The following is a 24,481-nucleotide window of genomic DNA, read 5'->3' as shown; positions in this document are numbered from 1 at the left end:
GTTTTTATTTTGTTCAAAGAGAGCATCTAATCTTTATGTACAAGGTATTGGCGGTAGTTCCAGTTGTGCAAGATGCAGTTTAATGGTCTGTAGAGCTAATAAAATTTAAAAAACCAGCAATCATTCTGTTTAACTGTAAATTGGAGGTGTGGACCTGCTTCAGCTAATTTCTTTGTTTAATGGGGGCAGAATAATATATGGCTGGCAAATCTGGATGGCTTGAAAGCGAGGCTGGTTTAAAGCAAGTGCCAACATGTTCATGGTTAGGCAAATAGAACCTTCTGATATTTCCAAGGCCCATAATGTAAAGTGCTTAGTTTTAAAAATAGTAGTTGGGTTGCCATTGACACTACTGACCTGCCCCTAATAGCACTAAGTTGCACAAGTGGGACTAGTAACATAATGTTGCAGAGTATCCCTAGCCCCTAAAAAACCCCAACCTGGAGTCCTCCAGATGTGCTGGACTGGGAACAATGGGAATTGGAGCCCAACACATCTGGAGGGCACCAGGTTGGGCAAGCTTGCCCTAAAAGGAGCCCTCTTGTTCAGGGCTCCAGCAAGACTGAGCAGCAACCTTGTAGTTCTCTCCAGGCCTCATGGCGGGCAGGGAGGAGTTTCAGGAAGGTAGAAGGCAAAAAGGAACCTTTGTTTGAGTAATCTTGTTTTGTTTCCAAAATGTATAGGATACCTGACCTTCCTTTTAATGGAATGATAATATTTATCATCTTTATTATCTTTCAACTTTTAGGGTGGATATTTTAATGCTTCATTCAATTGTACCTTGAATGAGTGGGGGTGCTATCTTGTTCTTTGACTTGGACAAGCCCTAGAAACGAAGGCGTCGCTGCACTACATTGCAACCAGATTTGACCCTTGGCATTCCTGTTTGAATGTTTAATTGCCTTGAAGAGAATTTGCATTATTTTTTCTGGTCCCTTGGAACAGTATCCACCCCTGCTGCTCTGCTTACACCATTGATGTAGTGTTACTGTAAGTGGCCTCTACTGCAACACCAATAGCGCATGCTGGAGTGACACGTTTCTCCAAATAACTCATTGTGCCAATATACAGTATTGCCTTTGCGCTAGAGGTCATGTACGCTAGTGTTATGTCAATGGTGTATGCAGCGCAGCAGCATTGAATACTTCCCAGTGGTTCCTAATTTTCTTCCTTTATTAAGGGGATTCAGCAACATCATTTTGTCCTCAATAGGCAACATCCAGTTCCTGATTCAGATATCACCATCCTGTAGCATATTTGTTTTTTTCATAGGTTCAACACGGATCAGTGACTTGGCAAATCATTCACATGGTTCCTATAGAATGTATTTTCAATTAAGAGAGTCAAGTACAGATTCTTATATGTCTTCAGATACCCACATACACACCTTGAATATACAATATAATTTAGATATCCAATCTTTCATCAGATAGGGAGCTTCTCCTTAGGCTATTTTACTCTAGCTGTCATACAAGCATATGTATGATATACTAAAGGTACAATCCTATGCATGTTTAGACTGAAACTTTTTTCAGTCTAAACATGCATAGGATTGGGCCCTAAGAATGACAATCACTGAGTTTCTTTATTTTTGTAATGATACTGTGGTATTCTTGTGTGTTCTTCTTTGTTGTTGCTACTATTTTAACTATATTTGAAAATAAAATTTCATGCTTAAGATATAATACGTGTCTTTATACGTATGGAAAGATTGGCAGCTACCTGGAATCCTGAGGAACTTCAACTAATTGTTGTCATTGTGAAGTCCAGCTTATTTGGAAATCAAGGCTGACTTCCTCTTTATCGTGGGACAAGTTCTGTTCTGTGTTACAACTGCTTAGGAGCCAGCAGTCCCATAGTTTCCCAGATTGGACAGCCACTGGCTAATTCTAAATTGAACAAATTGCTTCTAGCATTTCTTAAAATGTTTGCTGTGCTAACTCCATCCACCCATGTCATGTTAATCACTGTCATTCAAGCATTTGGGAATGTTTCTTTTCTTTTGCTTGTTTTTAAAGTGGCTGTAACGTTCAGACAGATTTTTATAAATTACCTTCTTACTGAAAGACTTGTTTTCCTGTTTGTTTAAAACTGGCATTCATACATACAGGAAACATACACATTGCTTCCTGCCATGTTTCTGTTGGCAAGTATTAAGTTATCTTTTTCAGAACGTGCCAACAGGCTTTCTTAGCAAGCAAGCAGAAATAAAAACAAGTAGTCCACAGACTAAACAGATGCCTTGCTTGAGTTGTATCTCGGGCCCCCTGCCTCATCAATAACTTCCTTCCTAAATGAAGCAAGGAGGATTCTTCTGTGCTTTGCCACATTGTAGTGGAAATACCAGATCTATGGGCATGAACCTGCCAAAGTTATGTACTTTTAAGGTGCGGGATTATGCACGCTTACTTGGGAGAAGTTCTACTCCACTCAGTGGGACATACTTACGCATAAACATGCACTGGAACGGGCTGCACGTCTCATTGATTTCAGTGAAAGAATATGCTCAGTTCTCCCACTGAAATCAAGGGAGCTAAACTTTAGCTGGATGATATAAGTGTTTAGAGTAACAGATTTTGGAGATGCTTCAGATTGCCAGTGAGATCAGAATTTTGACTTTCAAGATAAGAGGAGCACAATAATAATGCTGTAAGGGTAAGAATTGTGCCTTTAAAAACACTGTAAAACAGTGTTTAATCTCTAAAACCACTGCACTTCTCAACTACTGCTTGAATTTATAAGTTCATATTGTCAATTATAAGAAATTAATGATGTAAGCAGAAGCCTTATTTTTTATTTTATTTATTTAAAACATTTCTTGGCCGTCTTTCAGGGCAGAAGCACTCCCAAGCCCATGGTGGCTTACAGCAATATAATAGATAAAAACAGTTAAAATACTAAAAGTGATAAAAACAGCAATAAAAGTCAACAATAAAACCAGCAACACCAACAACAGCAGCAGTAACAGCAACAACAGTGGTCATATCAAGAGAATGCCACAGTAAAGTAATATGTTTTCAAGGCCTTTTTAAAAGCCTGCAATGACGGACCATGGCGGACCTCCAATGGCAACTTGTGCCAAAGGTCTGGGGCCACTGCAGAGAAGGCCCTCTGACATGTGATCACCCACCTGACTGCTCTCACAGGTGGGCAAATGAGAAGGGCCTCTTTTTCTGATCTTAAGGTGCTGGCAGGCTGATATGGGTGAAGGCGGTCCTTCAAGTAACTTGGTCCCAAACCATTTAAGGCTTTAGAGGTCAAAACTGGCACTTTGACTTGGGCTACGAAACACACCAGTAACCAGTGCGGCTGGCGCAGTATAGGCATTATGTGATTGAATTGCTTCACCCCCACCAATACTCTAGTGGTCGCATTCTGCACGAGCTGGTGTTTCTGAACCATCTTCTAAGGCAGCCCCATATACAGCACATTAAAGTAGTCCAACCTGGACGTCACTAGTGCATGGATAACCGAGGCAAGGTCCATCCTCTCCAGATAGGGCTGCAGCTGTGTACCAACCTAAGCTGGTAAAAAGCACTCCTGGACACAGCAGCCACCTGGGCCTCCCCAGTTAGCTCAGAGTCCAGGAAGACTCCCAAACTGTGCACTTGGTCTTTCAGGGCGAGTGCAACCCCATCTAAGACCAGTTGTAAACCTCCATCCAAGCCTTAGGGCAGGGGTGGGAATCCTTCTTCGTCTGGGGGCCAGATTACCCCTCAGGACCAATACGGCAGGCCAGATGAAATCAGGGGATAGGGCCTCATCCCTGAAGCCCTGCCCCACATGTGTATCCCACCTATCCTTCAAGGGTCTCAAAGCAATTCAAGGCTGATCAAAGGTCAGTCAGTAGGTTTTTATTCACTCTGGGTGCAGAAGAAGGAGAGATGGCTCCATCTCCTCCTATCCCTCAACAGTGGTGATGATCTTTTAGCTGCCATTCAATGTGGCTTGCAGAGAATGAGATGGTAAACAGGGCCTACTCTTTCAGCTTGGCAGAGAAGCCAGCTCTGTTTGGATCATCCTCTCCCTGAACTGTACCCATTCAAACCGGTCATGATCAGAACATAGTAACTTTAGGAACTGGTGTCTGAATTTGCTTTTTTCATCATTTTCCATTCTGTTTTTCCTTTTGTGTCATGTCTTTTAGATTGTAAGCCTGACAGCAAGGACTATATTGTTTATTATCTTGCATAAGCTGCACTAGGAGCCTTTTCATCTGAACAGTGGGTAAAAATCCAGAAAGAAAGAAAGAAAGAAAGAAAGAAAGAAAGAAAGAAAGAAAGAAAGAAAGATTTGAATCTAGGGATCTCTGCTCCAGGTCCAGCTATTCTGATAACACAGTGACTGGGTTTGGATGATCATGGGGGAGAAAGAAGCCACTGTGGCTTCTTCCCCCACACATGCTGCACATGCAACCTTCATTTGCATAATTACCCATGATGCCGTACCAGTTGTCATGTTGTTTAAAACCTGTGTGGTACACAGCGGGAGTGGCATCTTACCCACTCTACAACACATGGCTTGTAGTAGGGGTTGTGAGGTGGGTAAGAAGCCACCCCTGCCATGCACCATGCCGAGTTTGGACGACATGGCAACCCATGTGGCCTTGCGGGTAATTATGCAAATGGAAGTCACATGTACAAACCACAGTGGCTCCCTCCCCCCCGATCATCCAAACGCGGCCAATGGTTCTCTCGCTACTCATGCAATCTTTTTACATGGCCAGCACCCACCCATATCTCTGTGTGAATAGATCCAGATATGAAAATGAAGGACATGATCTTGATGAACATGTAAGTCAAGGGTTTTCCTGAATACAAACGGTCCAGTGCCAAACTGGGTGCAGGTCGGCTGGATTTCAAATATGAAATTCTCTGAGGTTTTGTTTTTGTGTTTTTAGGTACAGGAGTCTTGCAGTACCTTCTTTTAAAAAAAGAAGATGAAGACAATGACAAATAAGTTATTCCATTTCCTCCCCCATCCTAGAAAGGAGTATTTATCCTGATTAGTCCTTTAGCATTCTTTAAAGTAATTAATAATGAAGCAGGCTTTTAGCATCCCCACACAGAGTAAAACTCTTAATCACAGTAGTGCTTTTAAGCATTTACTTTTGATCCTTGACAATATGTTCAAGCCATCAAGTGTGGTGAAGTTCTTTTTAAGGACAAAATAATACATAGAGAAACTGAAGTAATTACTTTTTTATTATTTGAATGTTATATATGCTGTGATCTTTCTTTGGTTGTATAGAAATACTTGTGTGCATCAACTAGTGACCATAGGTAGAGATGCACTCCACTACATTTAAGCAATGCAGATGCACATCCACATTAGGTATGTCATGGTCTGTGGGAAAAATTGAACTCCCCCTGCCATTTTTATCCACATTGGGAAAAGTGGAAAAGAAAAAATGGGGGGAGAAAAACTGCTTGCTTACTTGATTGTTATATTTTTTTCTTCCAGGCCTTCACATATCTAATCCAGTCCTACACTGACTGTGCTGGAAATAAATAAATATTACATATGACATACACAGTAATAATCAAGTCAAAACAGCCTATTTTGGTTTGTCTTCGCTTTCAAAAAGCAGCTCAGTTTTTGGAGGGTATTTTCAAGTGTTGCCTCAAATTTTCATCCATTTTTCATCTAAGTCATGGACTCGAATGATTCCTCAGACAAGTTGTGCAGAAGCCTCCAAAGGCTGATTTTAAGGCTCAGGGATTGTAAAATACACACACAAACACACTGCAAACCTTGATTTTCATGCAACGTGCTTAGTAGTTTGGCAACTACTCTGATTGAAAATAAAAAGTCTGCATGAGATCACAATTCATGAAAATTCAGGTCAGCTCTAAATGAACTATTTGAGCTGGTATTGTATTTGTGGAGGAATATATACTACTGAGTTTTAAAAAGGAATCTTGGATTTAAAAAATGATTACTGTTTGGTGCTATCCAAACCTTCAGGGATTTTCAGTTTGATAGAAAGCTGTTTTTATTCTTGGTCTTCTGCAGGCCAGAGACATTTCTTTCAGTTTGTTTATTTCTTCTGGTAACTTCCTTCTAATTTGAACCACCAACAAAATATCTTCATCTGAATTCTGCTGTGTTTATGAGTGCCAAAGACCAGTTATAATAATTTAGAATTGGCGGACCTAAGGGAATTGCTTTATCCTGCTCAGGCAAAGTTTCATACTGCATCTGCTCTCCTATTCTTTGTTGGTAGGCCACAATCAGAGAACTGCAGTAATAAAACTACTAGTAGGTGCTTAATGGCAGGGTGCTAAGGAAGTAGATAAAAGAAAATTGCTCCATTCACATCAGTAGGGAGCAAGTCTTTTGGAGGGGAGGAATAAGAAGATGAACTGCTGAGCTTGGACCTGTTGAAAGTTACACTTAGCCATTTTCTCAATGACACCTTCCTCTATATTTCACATCTAAGTACACTAAGCCTAACCTACCTCACTTTCCCCAAACCCAGACACTCACACAGAGAAAGAGATTTCCCACTCCACCCCCGCCCATCTCATTGTGCAGGGATGGAGAGATTTAAACCTCCCCTCCCTGCACTTTGCCATCCCTTTGTAAGCTGAGATCGCACTGGTGGCTGTTCCTGCTGGGGTGAGGGCAGACCTTTCTCCACTCCAGTAAAGACAGATTGCACATCTCCCAGCCTGCCAAGCAGTTGTTTGGCAGCTAGGAAGAGTGCACTCTACCCGGGGGGTGGGAGGCGTACACAGATGACTCTCCCTGCGCATCTCACTCCCGCTTGCAATCAGACTTCTTCCACTTGCAGTTGTGCTCCCTCCAGGCAGCCAAACAGCTGTTTGGTGGGCTGGGAGGTGTGTGATCTACCTGAGGAAGAAGAAAACTATGGGGAAAACTGCTTTCCTCCCAATCAGTTAACTTAGAGTAAAAAAGAAATGGAGACAGAGCTGCAAACTACTTCTTTAATGTAATGTGTAGCTTGACCTTCAGGCAGAAAAGTTTCCCATCAACTGCTACCTGATTCTTTTAACTGGAGAAGTCAGGGACTGAACCTGGGACATTCTGCAGACAAAGCACTGAGTGATGGTATATAATACCATAATATAATGTAAACTGCACTTTGTGCTCATGTCACAAACCTGCTCCCCTTGAGTAAGTAGCTTCCGCACAAAGCTACAAATGGAGTAATCATGTGCCTCAGATTTGAATCTGACCCATTCACTATTTAAGTCCCAAAGATGGAAATGATGAGCCTGTTCGCATGTAACAACAACCCATCAGTTAAACAAACCATGAACTGTTGAGGACAAATGGGAAAGTGGAGGTGCACTGCCTGCAACACTTTTGCCACTTCTGCACTTACTCAAGAACCAACAATCGGTTTGTTTGTAGGTTGCTGAGCGTGACATCTGAACTCAGACCAGTGGGTTGTTTAGGTTAATAAACAATCCAGTGGTTAACCCAAAAACACACCATGGGTTTGGACATCACGCTCAACCTATGAAGGAGCTGATCATGGGTTGTGGAGTAAAAGCGGAAGTAGTGGGCGCATGGGAGATAGCACACTCGCTCTCTACCACTTGTGCACGACAACCCATGGGTTGATTAACGGATGGGTTGGCGTTACATGTAATTACATGTCACTGTGATTCATATTACTATGCCAGAATATGTGAAAGATTAAAAGCAGTTTTACAAGTGTACATTTGTCAATGACTTGAATACTCACTAGCTCCATCGATAGAATTAAAGATCGACTGACATTACATATAAGATTTGTTACATGGCATTGCCTAGTTATTAGTTTCAGGATGCTCAGATTCAAAGAAGCATATGGGAAGGACAAGTAGTTATGGTGGTAATTTTTATAGGACCAAATTTTGATAGTAAGATTGGTCAGTTGTTGAGATGCAGTGTGCTGTGCTAATGTAGGAATGAATTATTGCAGAGGGAGGGGGATTTGACATTTATTATGTATACATTAAACTCACATCATCATCATCATCATCTATAGCACCAGCAGTGTGCATGGCACTTTACAAAGTATAAGAGGACATGTCCCTGCCCCAAGACGTTTACAGTTTCACATTTGAAACAGAGGAAACAATAGAGAAAGTGAAGTGAAGCCGAGGTAAACAGCGAAGCAAAATGTTTATCTCAGCCCAAAACAGACATTACTTTTAATCTATATCTTGCAGCTATGTCTTTAAAAAAAAAAAAGTTCTCTAGAGCAGGCACAAGGACACTGATCCAGATCAGGACCCTAGCATCAGGGCTGGGGTGGGGTGGCTTTAATGCTCTGGACTGGACCCTCTGCACTTATTCTAAAGTAAAAAATGGGGATGGGGAACCCTTTCTCCAAGATACATATTTAAAGTAATATTTGGTTTGGCCTTGCTTAGGCTTAGTTCCAGTTTCTCTTACAATAGGCCAGGGTTGAGCAACTTGTTGTAGCCATCCAGGTGTTTTGGCCTACAACTGCCATGATTCCTCACCACTGGCTGTGCTACAAGTTGCCCAGCCCTACTGCTGGGCCTGCAAACTATGGAATTGTACCAAGTGTTCCATGGGAAAGAGGCATTTTGAGGAGAGATTTGAATGAAGTAAGAGAGATGGCATCACAACAAGTACTCTGAGAGGGAGGTCCAAACATATGAAACAGTAAGGGAGACAAGTCTGAAGCCACCATGAATTTGTAAGCAGCACAGTATTTTTACCACAGAGATGAAGGTTCATACATTTCAGTATATCACTTCACCATCCATTGTATGAAAATGGCATCTTTTTGTTTGAAGTGTGTGTGTGTGAGAGAGAGAGAATGAGGATGGAGGGAAACCCAGAAATGGTCTTTCTCTTGGAGATTGCTGAGATCCCCAAGATCATACTTGTTAAACATTTCTCTGTGAAATAATAATCAAGCTCATCTCTTAAGAGGCACTGATTAACTGAGGAACATGACTTTCTGGTTGGGCTGTAGCCTGTCACTAATCTGCTCTCCCGCAATTTCCTTTATTGAGCTGCGACGGCACTGCAAGTGAAAGCAAAAAGAACCTTTCCTCACCAAAAGTCTGTCCTTATGAAAAGGTCTCACTGGATTCTCAAGCCAGGACACTTGAATTTGCCTGCACTGGTTACCTCATATATATAACTTGATAGAACCTATTTGAATGGGTCCTCCCTGTTTCTGTCATTCCATATATCATCATGCACTTGAGACTCAGGGTAAGGAACTAACAGACAGATGGGCAGATGTGTTGAGGAAGGCAGGAGCAGAGCTCCAGAGTCATTTCTAACAGAGATGCCAAACTGTTAAGCAATACATCAAGAAATGGTCTTCCTGACAGACTCAATTCCTCCCAGAGAGTTCCTTTTGTGATGATACGTGTGGTGCCTTGCTGCTTAGTTTTCCTTCCATCAGGCCTATCTGACATGGTCAAGTAGTTCTGAAGCTTTCATATCCAATTTTCTTTCTTTTGATCCGTGTGACATTTATTTATTTAATTATTTAAAATGTCCCTCAGGGGTGGGTTACAAATTATATAAAACCACAACTATATTTTCCTTTAGGTATGGAGATCTTTCCTTCCTTCCTTCCTTCCTTCCTTCCTTCCTTCCTATGGGTGTTTCTTTGCATTCTAATTCCACTTGAAATGTCTCAATAGATCATTAAGTGTGGAGATCCTTCCTTCCTTCCTTCCTTTTTATGGGATGTTTGTATTTTATTTCCACTTATAATGTCTTAATAGATCTGCATTCTACAGTTGTTGGTTGCTGTCGTTATTGTTATTGTGTGTTTTTTAAAAGACGCACCTGCATATTTCTAGTGTTTTAGGGACAAAAGAAGAAATATATTCAATTTAGGAAGCTGTCTAATCTCTGGCTATACAGAACAGCTTTTGCAGATAAGATTAAAATTTCCTGAATGCCCCCTTTTCTTCCCCAGAGACCCCTGCCATTTGTACCAACACCTTGTCCCTCATGGCAGGACTTGATAACAGCTGGCTAGAGACGTGGCCACCCAGTAACAGAACAAGGACTGGGCAGCCTGAATCATAAATCTTCAGAAAGCCCATTCCTCCAGCAAACTATGAATCTGTAACTGTCATAGTCAAAGGGAGAAGGCATTGTCCTCTGGCCTGTTAAACATCTGAAGTTCAGACACCAACGATACCCTACAGGAAACCATCAAAACCATTTGTTGAGACATTTCTCATTCTCTCAGTGGGTTCTCATTTATTCCATTGTTTGTTTTATCTTAGCTCCCCGTATTGCATTCAAAAATGTAATTCTAAAGGAGCATAGACTTTAATCCATTTTATACAATTTGAAGTGTCAAGAAGCCTGTTATCTTTTTTATTTTATTTTTTGCAGGGGGTGGGAGAGTGAAAATGGAAAAAAATATGTCACTCAGATCAAGCTCTCTGTAGCTTTTGAGTGTGTTCCAAAGTGCTCAGTGCACTTGGCGCTTCTGCTACTAGCTACAGCAAATGGAACTCCCTCCCCTCATCCTCATTTGGGTCTCTTCACTCTTCGCATTCTAGTAATGTGGATCATGGGTACAATACTGAATCATGGCTCGTTATTTAGTACCATTTCCTATAGGTGTAAGTTCCATTGAGTGACATTTAATGCTTTTGTTTAGATTGGTAGCATCTTAGTCCATGACTAGGTTCGAGGCATATGTGGACTAGGAAAAACTATTTATTCAATTCTGAATAATACAACTACGTTTTCTGTTCAGCAGTATCCCTAGTAAAGAATAAAGATCTAACTAGTATAAAAACAATGAAGTCTGAAAGAAGACAACAATTACTAATTGCCATGGCATAGTTCATAGGAGAGCTGAAGTTCATACAGTAAGGGCACCATCCTATGAATGTTTAGACAGAAAAATGTCCTACAACTTTTTTTTTAGGACTTTTTTCTTTCTAAATATGCCAGAGATTGCACCCTAAAATTTAAAATCTAGGATAGAGAGAAATCCTTAAAGTGTCTAGTCTAGAAATTATGCAATCTTATATAATTTGCATTAGGATTTAAATCCAACATCATGACTGAGTCTTGTTTCAAGGTTTTTCTGTTTCCCAGTGAACTGTGGGCGGGGGAGGGGGAGACAGCTCAGTAGTAGAACATGTGCTTTGTATGCAGAAGATCTGGGTTGAATCCTATGTCCAATTATAAGGATGAGGGGGCTGTAGATGAGCGGGTATGTATGGTATGTATTACTGAGACCCCCTGGGAACTGGGAGGGGTTACTTTCTCCCAGCTGTGCCCTCCTGGGTACTCAGTACAGCACCAGCACCTACTCAAGGGGCAGGAAAGGGGGGTTGCCATGGTCTATAGGAATTTGATCTCCCTCTCTAGGCTTCCTGCTCATTTGAGTGAAGATCTTGAGTGTTTGTACCTTGTGTTGGGTACCCAGGTTAGATTAGGGATTCTGCTGGTGTACTGCCCACCCCGCTGCCCATCAGACTCCCTGCCTAAGCTGATGGAGGTGGTCTCAGACTTGGTGTTGAGGACCCCTAGGATGATGGTCCTGGAGAATCTCAACTTCTATGCCGAGACCGCTGTATTTGGGGCAGCTCAGGACTTCATGGCCACCATAACAACCAGGGACATATGCTTGATCTGGTTTTCTCAACTGGTCTGGAGGATGGTGATCTGAAAGTGGGGGAATTAACATCTGTCCCCTTGTCATGGTCAAGTCACTTCCTGCTGAGGTTTAGACTCTGGGCAACCTTTCCTCTCTGCAAGGATGGGGGACCTATTAAAATGGTCTGTCCCTGGAGGCTAATGGATTCTGATGGATTCCAGAGGGCTCTGGAGGATTTTCCTGCTGGTATGGCTGGTGCTCCTGTCGAAGCCCAGGTTGCTGTGTGGAATGCAGAGATGACTTGGGCGGTTGACACTGTGGTGGTGAGGGTGGCAAAGACACATTTCTTTTCCACCAGCATTGCATCTTCTCAGTGTTGTCCAGCGGAGCTTTTCTGAGTGGTTTGCAGCCTGTTACATTCTCGGCCAGGGAGAGAGACTTTGGAACCTTCAGTAACACGCTGTGACAAATTTGCACAGCACTTTGAAGATAAAGATTCATCATGAATGGGACACCACGATTAATGCAGTTCCATTGGCAGAGGCGTTCAGAGAACCGGCTGGTCCAGTTTTATTGGATGAGTTTCAGTTATTGAGGCCTGAGGATGCAGACAAGGTGCTTGGCCAAGTCCAATCAACCACTTGTGTGCGTGACCCTTGCCCTTCATGGCTTATTAAATCAAACAAGGAGGGGATGTCTGGCTGGGTCCAGGAGGCTGTAAATTCCTCCTTGAGAGAGGGAGTGGTGCCGGCCTCTCTAAAAGAGGCGGTAATCAGACCACTCCTGAAAAAGCCTAAACTGGACCGAGAGAACATTAACAATTATAGGCCAGTGGCCAATATTCCCTTCCTGGGCAAGGTGAACTGAAACTCAGTCCAGACAAGACGGAGATGCTGTTAGTGGGTGGTTCGTCTACCTGGCTAGGTGATATTCAACCTGTTCTGGAGGGGGTTGCACTCCCCGTAAAGGATCAGGTTCGTAGTTTGGGGATGCTGTTGGACCCAGAACTGTCACTTGAGGCACAGGTGAACTCAGTGGCATAGAGTAGTTTTTATCAGCTTAGGCTGGTATACCAACTACACCCTTATCTGGACAGAAATAGCCTAGCTACAGTTATCCGTGTTCTGATAACTTCTCGTCTGGATTACTTCAATGCATTATGTGTGGGGCTACCTTTGAAAACGGTCCGGAAAGTTCAGCTAGTCCAAAATAGGGCAGCAAGATTGTTAACAGGGACTGGCCAATGAGATCACATTATGCCAGTACTTTTCCAGCTGCACTGGCTGCCAGTTCATTTCTAGGCCCGATTCAAAGTGCTGACATTAACATTTAAAGCCCTAAATGGCTAGGGGGCAGGTTATCTGAAGGATTGTCTCCTCCCATATATGTGTGCCCACACCCTATGATCACCCTCAACAGTCCTTCTCCATGAGCCCCTGCCAAAGGAAGTGAGGCGGGTAGCTACCAGGAAGAGGGTCTTTTCTGCTGTGGCACCCCAGCTGTAGAATGAGCTCCCTAGAGAGGTTCGCCTGGCACCTATGTTGTATTCCTTCTGGCACCAGGTGAAGACCTTTTTATTCTCCCAGACATTTTAGCTTCCTAGTCTTTTAGCTTTGGTGTTTTAAATCTGTATTTTAAATCTCTGCATTGCTGCTAGGTTTTATTCTGGTTTTATTCTGGCTGTATTGTTATATTGTGGTTTTTGTATTCTATATTGTTTTATCCTGGGCTTTTTGGTTTTAATTTTTGTGAACCACCCAGAGAGCTTAAGGTATTGGGTGGTATAGAAATGAAATGAAAATAAATAAATAAATAAATATTCTAACACTGGGAATTAATTCTGACTGAGGCTTTAGATAGCTGATGCTAATCAGGAGAGGCAGTACTGGGCTAGGTGGACCAATGGTTTGATATAAGGCAGTGTGTTCAAAGAAAAATCCTGTGTCAGACCACGTGGCATGCTCTTTACTCCACAGGAACCTGGCAGCATAAGTAAATTCTTTGCCCAACCCTGTAGGTGTGAACCCTGTAAATTTCACAACCAACTTTTGGCTGCCCAGAAGCTCCTGTTCACTAGGCTGAGCTAAAAGGAAGGTGGATTCCAATTAGTGGGATTTTTAAAATGTACCTTTAGTTAAGTATACTATAGAAAGCTCGTTAGTTAGTGATGGGCCGAACCCCTACCCTGCACAGTCTGATTCAACATGGGACCATTTAAATTTAATTAATTTCGAGAATGCCCACTGGGCACACTAAATCAATTCAATTTAAGAACAGTTCCATTATGAAAATCAACAAGGGCTCTATTTAGTTTTTTGTTTGTTTATTTAGCATACTTCTATGCCATCCTTCATAATGTCTATCTCAGAGTGTTTCACAATAAGTTAAATCAACAATAATACAATATACAGTAGCCGCATAAAAACAACCACATATTCAAACAGAAAATTAAGACAATTCAACCATTCACGCAGCAGAATGAACTAAAAACAATTCAGCTCCTGAGTTTAAAATACAATTTGCTTACTTCTTCAAATCCAATTTATTAAAATGCCTGTGAGAATTAAAAATATCTTAACCTAGTGTCTAAACCTCTGTGTCAAGGGACCTCTACAAATGGGACACTACTGATGAAATACCCTCTCCCTTGATACCACGCTTGATCTCAGATCTTGGCAGCACCTTGAGAAGAACTTCGGTAGAAAGCCTTAACACCTGGGGAAGTTGATACGGGAGAAGGCAATCATTTAGCCCCTGTCAAACTAGTTATGTTATTGGGAGTATGACAAGGCCTAGAGTTTTCCCTGCCACAAGCCCTCCCTCCTATGTCTTGCCTTTCCAAAGTTCCTGAAAGCTAGAGGAACAATGAGGAGGACTCCTGGAAACCACTGGGGAAAGGGGGCATAATTTAGGATTGGCCCCAAATCTAAATTGGTCTGGGAGGATTAACCCAGGAAATCAAGCGTCTAATTGTTCTTTTATGGGAAGGTGGAGATCCTGCCTCATAATCATTGTTGCTTAATTTTTATGTAGGCGATAGCTTATCCTTCCTTGTAGCCATAGATGTTTTGCTAGTTTCAATGTGCTAAACTAGCCAACAGACTTGATGAATGATTGAATGTATACTACTGATGTAATCAAAGGACGTTTTATTATTGTGGCTTGCCAGAATAGCTTAAAAGATCTCACCAGGGGGTTGAGTGCTAAATGAGGGGTGGGCACAAAGCCATCAAACCAGTGTGATGGGAGAGGAGGAGGCTCTTAGCCCCAAAGGTTGTAAAGTACAATTTAGTGCATGGACAACATTTTAATAATCCGTCTGTGGTGCCAACATGCCTAAGGCTAGGCCTGTGTTGAGTTGCTTTAATGAATGTGTCTAAGGCTTCGGACGTTGCATTTGTGTAAAAGACAAACACTCCAGCATCTTCCAGTACTTGAGCCTCTTCTGGGAGCCACTGTATAACATTTTCCTTCCTTTTTTTCTTGGCAGCTCCTTCTCAAATTGCTTTGATCCAAGCTAAAGAAATAACAAGGCACAGTGTGGCATTGGCTTGGCTGGAACCTGATAGACCAAATGGAGTCATACTGGAATATGAAGTCAAATATTACGAAAAGGTATTATTCATCCTGGACAAATAAGTTTTTCCCCATTATGTTTGAAGCCAGGGCCAAATAGGGTTACCCTTCTTATCACGTAAATGGCCATTATTAGTGACAAATTCTTTTTCCTTTGTAATCATATCCAGTTTGACATTTCATACATTTGAGCAATGGCACTGAATAACATATTTCACTTCCTTCTTGCTTTGTAGTAGTGGTGGCACTTTTTCTCTCTCTCTCCCTAGGAACTATCTGATTCCAGTGGGGCTATTTATAATGAGAATCAATAGAGCAGAGAAGTAGTGCAACATTAGCCTTACAACGGAGACAGATGTGTAATAATGAAGTATATAACACTGTAATAATAATGAGCTCTGTATGAGCTGATAGCTTTTGCCCAGAAAGATGGTGGGGGTTTGATAGATTTTAATAGAAAATAGGGAAAAGAAAATTACATTCTTCACCTCCTCCAAGTTATATGGAGACATTATTTCTACAAATAATTTGTTCCTCCTCCAGTTCAGAACTATGGAAAGAGCTATTTCCTCTCAAGGTTGTCTGCAAAATGAACAATTACTTTTCCCTTCTCTCTCTTTCTTAAAAAAAAAATAATCACTTTATTTGCTTTCCTAATAATGCCAGAAACGGGTTGTAGATTTTCACTGGAACAAGATTACAGCATTTTTTTTCCTGACACATTTTCCAGGCAGAAAAGCAGAATAGACGATTTAAGTTGTTGTGGGGAAAAAGGTTGGCAGGAGTTTCCTGAGAGTTTTTTTAGGATCTATGGTCCTAAACTGCTATCATGAGGGAGGGAATGAAATCGGTACTGAAAATAACACAGTTTGTTCATCAGGTGGATTGTGACTACAGTCCCAGATATTTTCCAAAGAAAATTGCGCTTTTAAGCAGTCATCATAACCTCACCATATAACTTACTCTTCAATCATCGTTTATCCATTCCCAGCCAAGGAAGAATGATAAAATATAAAAGTCCACTGACCTCACACGTTACTATAGATAACGATAAGAAAAGCTTTCAGAGATCCTTTGAAAACTTCAATTAGTAATATCCCTGTAACAGATCTGGCAATGGATAAAGTTCTAGGGTTCACAAAGCCATAAAAGTTCTGTTCATTTGCTCTTCCCTGTTTTCTTTCCCTGTTAGGACCAAAATGAGCGCAGCTATCGCATTGTGAAAACAGCAGCCAGAAATACAGATATCAAGGGCTTGAATCCTTTGACTTCATATGTCTTCCATGTGAGAGCAAGGACAGCAGCTGGGTATGGTGACTTCAGTGGGCCCTTTGAGTTCACAACCAACACAGGTAATAACAACACATCTTTCACTGGCATAATGCATATCATCTCTTCCCCTGTGACCTTTCTTTCCTCATTACCATTTCAAAAGGACACTGTATTTACTTTGAGTATGAATGAATTTCTTGTTGGTTTGGAATTCATTGCTTTGATTTACATGGCCTTGGCTAAAGGGTTCTGTGTCACAGACTTTTCTTTCCATTGCTTCTACTCAGATTGTGACTGGAGGAAATTCTCCCCAATACAGATGCACCCAGGCGGAGCTTGATCTTTCATACACACTGCATGTGCTCCAGACGAATGAGTGCAAAACACTCACAGGGGCTTGAAGTACCCACTGCTGTCTCAGTTGTGCTGTTGCTCCCTTCCCCTGTTCACCACAGGGCCCACAAATCTTACCAGGGCAAGGAGAAGAGGAGGAGGCAGCTGCACTGACACTCAGAACATCCATTTCTCACACGAGAAAGGGACTGGGACTATACATCCCTGCTTCCCCTGGGAAAATGCTATTTGCATCCATTTCAGTCAGGAGAAGACTCCTTCTGGTGAAACTGACAGAAATAGTATAATTTTTCTTCAGGGGATGCTGGGATGTGTAGTCCCAGTCCCTTCTTCACACAGAAAATGGATACAGACCACCCACGCTGTTTTTCTCTCTCTCCTGCCCTGGGTAAAGTTTATAGGCCCTGGAGTTGGTAGAGGAAGAAGGGGTGGTAGAAGTTGAGGTAGCAGTGGGCACTCAAGAATCTGGGCAAGCAGGCCTTGCTCAGCCCGACCCTGTTCACAAGGAATCAAACGCGTGTGTGTTTTTAGCAAGCACCGCTTTTTGATTCTTCACAACATCTGTCCTCCCAGATAGATCAATGTTTTCCTTTTTTTCCGTCTCCTCTGATAACATCTGGTAATACAAAATGTATGACATGGTACAAGGAGCATTCTGCAAGAAGCAACCAATGAAGTGCAGTGCAGTGAGGTCTCGTTACTAGGCATTACAAGGGGAGTAAGGAGGACTACATACTTTTGGTGGCAGCCACGCATTTCTTCTACCTGTGGCCATAGAGTATATCCACTTTCATTCTGCTCTTGTGAACAGCACAGTAGGTCCTTGGGTTGTGTTCAGATATCTATGTTTGGACTTTTTCAAAGCCCAAGACTTCCAAGCCCATGATATGGACTTGTGTTCATAGGACCAGAATGCCAGAAAGTTATTGTCGAAATCACGTTGTGGAAAAAGTAAAGTTGCATAAATGTACCCACAATAAAAGTGACATTTGCTAGCATTTGCACATTCTGTATATTAGATGCAAGCTGTTTTCAACCTTTCAGCGAGGAAGTCTTAATAAGGTTCGATGGAATGATACGTTCTAATTACTCTTCGGCTAAATCCCCCATTGATTCATGGGGATTTATATGCTCAGCTTTCTAAAGTACTAACGTAAGTTGTTTGCATAAATATCTAGGACATTTTCTTTGGCAAAGAATAAATCACTTACGATAACATTTGGCTCTCCCAAGACATGCATGTTATACATTGATATAAACTAGTGAAAAATGTTGAACCACTTCTGCCTGGTGGAGGGGCAGAGTGGAGGGAAGGCCCAGCAATCTCTGCAGAGATTGTTCAGCCATCTGCAACTTGCACCAGATGTGCAGGACAGAGCATTTCAGCCTCCTGTTAGTCCTGTTTTGTAGCCAGTCAGCCTGTGTTGGCGTAGGGCATCCCGGAGGTGGATTTGAATGGAAAATGTGTCTCCCCCAGTCTGCCTCTAGCTAAATAACGAAGAAGAGCCCAGGAAGAAGCTCAGCTTGTTCCTTACCTTCACAACTCACCCTCCCGTGCTATATGGCCTTGGATATTATCAGTAATACTATGCCTCGGGGTGGAAAAACCAGGGATGTTCAAGCTCACAGAAATTCTCCAAACTTCACTTTGATGTTCGATTCAGCTCACTTCTGTTTCCGTTTGCAATCTGTTTATCGGTTTGGTTGAATGGGAAAATTGTGCATTTCCAACGGGAAAAGTGTGCATTTCCAACGGGAAAAGTGTGCATTTCTGCACACATTTTTCAAAAGTACACTCTTTCCCCCCATTGACTAAAGTGTGAAAATACGTATTTTCAAATTTTAATGAACATTTCAAAGTGCACACTTAAAAAAAATGTATTTTTCAAACACAATTGCAAGTTCAGGAACGTGCAAACATTTTTTGGAAAAATGTGCTCCCATTTGCATTTGGGGCTGCAGAGCACATTCAGATGATTTGCAAACTGAAACAAAATTCCTGTTCATGCCTAGTCTCATCTGTTCTCATTTGGGTCTTGTTATTCTCCATAAACCTTTCTATGTATTTTGTTTGGTTGACAATGCTGGGAAGGCATTTCACCTCACTGCCATTTTGACCAGATTGGCTGGCATTTTTTGCCTTTCTCATAGGAAGTATATATGGGGGTTATTTCTGTTTAGCACTGATGGTTGGTTCTTTAGTTAAAGCCACAGAACTGGAACTTAAGAATAGCCTGTTCATTAGGCAGAGTGAAGTGGCTGCATCAGGTAGCAACTCTTGGAGGTGGGGAGTGGTGGCAAAGTGCTGGAGGACAGAGCTATGTCTACCATGCAACTTGCCCTGTGCCTCCTAAGCTAGCCTGCTGCCTTCAGGTGAGGTGGAGGATGCTTTCTCATTACCAGTGTTGAGGTAGGATGCAGCTGTCAGTCTGGCTGGCTTGTTTTTGTTTGAATAGGAGGAGGACACCATCTTGTCCTCCATTTTGGGGAACAAAATGTCAGAGGTTGGCCCTGGTTTATAGCATCAGTCAAGGGCTATGATAAAGGGTGAGGGGTTTCAGGGGCTTAAGGGGCTCAAGGATGTTTAAACCCAATCTCTACAGGGACCAGATTCTAGTCATACCTCCAGGTTGGGAGATCATGGGCTGCAGGACTAACTTATTTTATCTTTGGCCAAAATACATTCTTTCCATCCAGAGCTACCTAGCAGTTGTGATGGTCATTACCTAGCTTAGTCCCTAGCAGAAGGTCCCAGGTTCACTCCCCAGCATCACCACTTAAAATGGTCTCAGTGAGCAGGAACAGGAAAGCCCAAGACCCTGGAGAGCTACTGCCTGTCAGAGAAGCTGATACTGCACTGGATGGACAAATCGTATTGCTTGATATGGCAGCTTCGTATATTCACTTTTTCCCTACTCCAGATGATCTTGCCAGCAATCAGGTTGTCAATAACAACTGCCAATTTGTTGTGTTTCCACCAAATGTGGAAGATCTCATTCAATAAAATTGTAGCCTGTTTCACACCTAGCTAATCTTCCATTCTTCTGCCCCCTGGTCTCCCTGGTTCAGAAATGAACTGTCTCTGTCTATACTTTGTGTGCATGTGCATGTTGGACAAGTGGAAAAAGCAGGGTTGCTTCTTGAGATAATAGGAGGGAAAGGCTGTTTAATTTCCATTGCACAGAGAAATTTTAATCAGTTCAGGTTGTGCCTTTCAGTGCTAACATCCCTCAGGCAGGGCATGTGAAAATGTGAAGTGCACTACCCCGCTGAAGACAGCAGAAAACATCTTGTTCTGTTTGATTCTCGTACTTGCTCATAGTCAAGGAATGAGCATCTGGTCCATTTTAAATCAAATAAAATGGGAAGCAGCTCAGTGGGCACTAAATCAGCCATTATACTCTTATAGCAGACATGAAGGGGAGAAAGAGGGGACTCCTTCTTCTCAACGATCCCCCCCTCAAACCATTATTAACCATAATGCCTTTTACTAATTAAGGCCCTCCTGGAAAATTAGGGCAAATGAATGCCTAATGAAACAGCCCAAGAGTGGCTTTGAGCTATGCAGTGAACTGCCACTGCCTTTACTTCAGCTGCAGAATCAAGCACTCCTCTTTGTGATTCTGAGTTGTACTTGTCTGTAGCATAACCGCAGAATATTAACAGATATCTTTTCTCTTTCTAGTTCCGTCTCCCATCATTGGCGAAGGTACCAACCCCACGGTCCTTCTGGTCTCGGTGGCTGGCAGTGTTGTCCTTGTGGTCATTCTTATTGCTGCCTTTGTCATCAGCAGGAGGTAAGAACTTAAGCTCCCCTTCTTTCCCCCTCTCTTTCATGAGGGAGCTTTTTGTCTCCCCCAAACAAAGCTAAATTCTTTGATTAGCATCATAAACAGTGCATTTGCATCACAAGCCCTTTCCTGTGTTGCTTTGATCTTCTCAACATCACTACCACAGCAGCATGTAATGTAATGGTAATAGTTCTAGAGTTATTTGCCCTTCAAATGCAAAACCGATTCTAGGGATGGGGTGGTGGTGGGAGGTTTTAAGATGCAAGCCAGCAACATCGAGATCTGAAGAGGGACTGTAATTTGATGTAGAGTTTTAATGAATGCATCATTCTGGGCTGACGAGTTCTATATTAGACATGCCAGACAGCAACATTTTTAAAAAATGAAACAAGCCCCTGTCTCTGAGCTTCTGCATGGAGAAAGGTTGTCTTATGAGGAAAGGATTCCCTCCTGTTTTTCTGAATGCGTCTTCATTTGGCCATATCTTTAGTTGTTGCTTGTGAGGAATGCCAAAGAAGACACATATAAATTCCATAGTTTGTATGCCAGCCAGGTTAGACTAGGGTGGCATACTCAAATCTTCAATCATGAGCCTCCCCAGGACAAGAAAACTATTACTCAAGCTCCTGCAAGTGTAAATTAATTTCTTTTTTTAAGAAATGATTTGCTTAGTAGTGTTTTCTGTCCTTGCTTGAGGGAGTGGGTTAGGAAGGCAGACATTCCCTGGGGAGGAAGCAAGAAGAGATTAGATAAATAGAATGTTGTTTCTTTGAACCTCTAAATACTTATTTGGGATGCAAAGTGCTCCGTGAGGGAGAAGAGATGAGGATGATGGGCAAGTTGGTCCTCTCTCTCTTGCCAATCAAGAAAGGATCAAAAGCGGATAGAGGGGAGCACCCTGTGTCCTGATAGGGCACAGGTGGAAAACCTAATATTGGCCTAATTTCATGCAGGTGGGGGAGCCCAGAGGGTGAAAAAGACAGGAGGAGAGAAAATGGGGGAATGGAAGTAAGGGGGGAAGGCTGCTGCAAATGAACAGTTCAGACTTCTGGAAAACGGGGGCAAATAGATGGAGCAGTGGAACGAGAGGATGAGCAAGTGATCAGTCCAGAATTCTGGCAAGAGTAATCTGTCCCTCGCATGGCACCCTGCAGGGCAGGGAGGAAGACAGAGGGAGAGAACGAGAGGAAGAAGAGGGTGTCAGAAAGGGAAAGTGAAAAAGGAGGTAGAGAAAGAGAGAAGAGGGCTTGACAAAGAGGAAGGAGTGGCTCTGCCCACTTTTGGCCCCAACTTCGCCCATCACCAGCATGAGTCCCTGAACAGATTTCCCCCAAGGAAATGCAGCCTTCTGTGCAAAAAAAGGTCGCCTCCCCTGCAATAGAGAAACCTGCCTCACCCTTTAATACCTGTTTTGTTGACCTGTTGAGACAGAGCTATGATGCCTCCACATCGTCCCTGGAAACAGCTATGGGACCTAAGGTGGGATTGATGGCCTTCGCTGATTGCATTTTCAAGTTGCAATTTAGAAGAGAATACATGTTTAGCACAGAAAAATAAGAAAAAAACATGCAGGCAGTATTGGGTGAAATCCAACATTGCACTAGCAGAATGCAAGCTCTTTTCATTTCTCTTCCCACTTGCAGCTCCTTGCACCCACCCCAAAAGCCTCTCCAAAGGGTTGAGCGGAGAGGACTTTATAATGTTGTGAAATGTGTCTTACTGGGCTGTAGTGGGACAGGGTATCACTAAAATTAGGAAACTTGCAGAAGTGGTGCAAGATCCCTTTGTCCAATTTCAGGTGATCCTGTTGGTGAAAGAACTCTGAGCTCATGTCAGACTTCCTGTAGCTATCAGAAAAGACTAGATCAGGAGGCTTTAACTATGGTGCTCAACACAGCCTCCCTCAACAATTTTTCAAAATATTGCTGCCCAGGGGTCCTTAGACTAGCTTTCCCCAACCAGGCGCCCTCCAGATGTTTTAGACTACAACTTCCAGAATTCCTGACCATGGGCCATGCTGACTGGGGTTGATAGGAGTTGAAGTCCAAAACATTTGGAGGGTACCAGGTTCGGGAAAGCTGTCCTAGACTAAAGCACAGGGCTATATTGTTAGTACTTCACGGAGGATAAGTCTAGCCACAGGTATTAGCCAGAGAATATTCAAATCCAGAGGTCCTGAGACACGGAACCTTCATGCACTTCTGGATATCAGTTTCTGGGGCAAAAACAATAGGAAGGGGTTATTGCTATCATGACCTCCTTCTCAACTTCCCCAAAGGACCTTACAGACCACTATTGAAACAAGGTGGTGTGCTAGATAGATGCTTGGCCTGTTGCACTAGCAGGGCTCTGCTTACATTCTTGTATTATATAAATAAGATCACGTTCCTTCTGATTTACTCTCTTACTGCAAATTATTTTTCCATTTAAAAAAAATGAAAAGCAGTTAAATCCGTGAAGTTATAATATCTGATAAGTAGTCATTCGCAGTAATGGATTTCAGTGGGTGTTCAGCTGGTTCACCAGCTTCCATACTGACAAGAGGAAAAGAACATATGAAAATATAATGCAGAGAGATAGGTTTATTAAAAACCATTGCAACAGAAAATAGCATCACTGAGCCTGATGACTTGAATCCCCGTCTGCTTTTATTGATCACTTTATTCTTTAAGACAGGATTGATACTAGGATGCATTGGATTTCTAATTATGACCCACCACCTTGGAGAATTGTGCCGGTTGAGTTGCTCTGAAATTACTCCTACCCCGCTTCCCCATTTTTATTTTTATTTAAAAAAAAAAAAAAGCCGCCTCCCAAGGCAGATAAACACTGCCTGGTGATTGGTCCTCAATGAATCATTTTTTAGAAAATGAAATGTCAACCCCTTGCCCGCCTATTGATTATCTTTAGTATCAGCCATAAAGCTGTCAAAGGAAAGGCTTTTGGGAGCCAGGTAGCTGACAGTCTTGCTGGAGCTAATGTGCATGCCGCCAGCAGTTTTTTGCCTCCTCTGCTTAGTTATCTCTGCCTTAGAAGGGTTCCAATTGGACAAAAACAGTTAAAGAGAGGTGGTTCATAGTAAGAATAGGTGGTTGGCCCAACCATTTGTGGGAACAATCTAAGAGCAAATGGTCAGTGGGTTGAAGGATGTAGCTCTGACACACAAGACATCAAGGGCTGTACAGATGGGGACTGATCTTCTGAAGTAAATGAAGTACCCAAAGTAAGTCCCACAATTCCCCTTGCTGAAAGCTGTGTGATTTCAGTCTGCCCCACAATCTGTTTAAAGTTGTGCCCAGGATCACCATTAAGAAACACCAGCTATGTGAGTCTCTGGGAGGGAGATGTAAATTATATGCTGGAATTAAATCAAACATTTGCTGAGTAATTTACATGAAACTAAATTTAGTAGATTCCCGTTTCTAGATTTTCTGGATACAAAATGTACCTTAAGTTTGTTAGTTTTAGTTGCAAACTTCACTCAATAATGTTTCATTGTCTGGGGGAAAAAATCAAAAAAAAATTTAACACCAGAATACTATGCATGTTTTCTTGGAACTCAGTTCCACTCAGTGTGACTCCAGAGAACATAAGAAGAGCTGCACTGGATCAGGCTAAAAGCCTATATAGTTCTCACAGTGGCTAATCAGATGGACATAGGAAGCCCACAAGCAGGACAGAGTGCAATAAACCCTCCCACTTGTCTTTCCCAACAACTGGTATTGATAGGCCTACTGCCTCTGGAGGTAATAGAGTGGTAGCCATTGATAGACATATCTCCCCATGAAATTTGTCTAATCCCTTTTAAAGCTGTCCAAGTAAGGGTGTTTAGGATTGCAATTTAAATCAAATTGCAATCCTAAACAATTGAACAAGTGATGTTAATTAAGACATCATTAAATGCATA

At 42.3% G+C, this 24,481-nt stretch overlaps 1 protein-coding gene across 1 annotated transcript in view; it reads left to right on the top strand.

Moving 5' to 3' along the window:
* The window catches only part of EPHA4 (EPH receptor A4), a 186,579-nt gene that overhangs the window by 125,376 nt on the left and 36,722 nt on the right, over positions 1–24,481 (top strand). The window contains exons 6-8 of the mRNA XM_084847095.1: positions 15,072–15,196; positions 16,350–16,509; positions 20,469–20,580. Coding sequence (XP_084703221.1) covers positions 15,072–15,196; positions 16,350–16,509; positions 20,469–20,580 — 397 coding nt within the window. The remainder of the gene's footprint in view (positions 1–15,071; positions 15,197–16,349; positions 16,510–20,468; positions 20,581–24,481) is intronic.

The sequence above is a fragment of the Heloderma suspectum genome, chromosome 3, assembly GCF_057233095.1.
Source record: "Heloderma suspectum isolate Gila_16-S chromosome 3, 16-S_ref, whole genome shotgun sequence".
NCBI classification, from domain to species: Eukaryota; Metazoa; Chordata; class Lepidosauria; order Squamata; family Helodermatidae; genus Heloderma; species Heloderma suspectum.
This window is presented reverse-complemented; position numbering and strand designations above follow the sequence as displayed.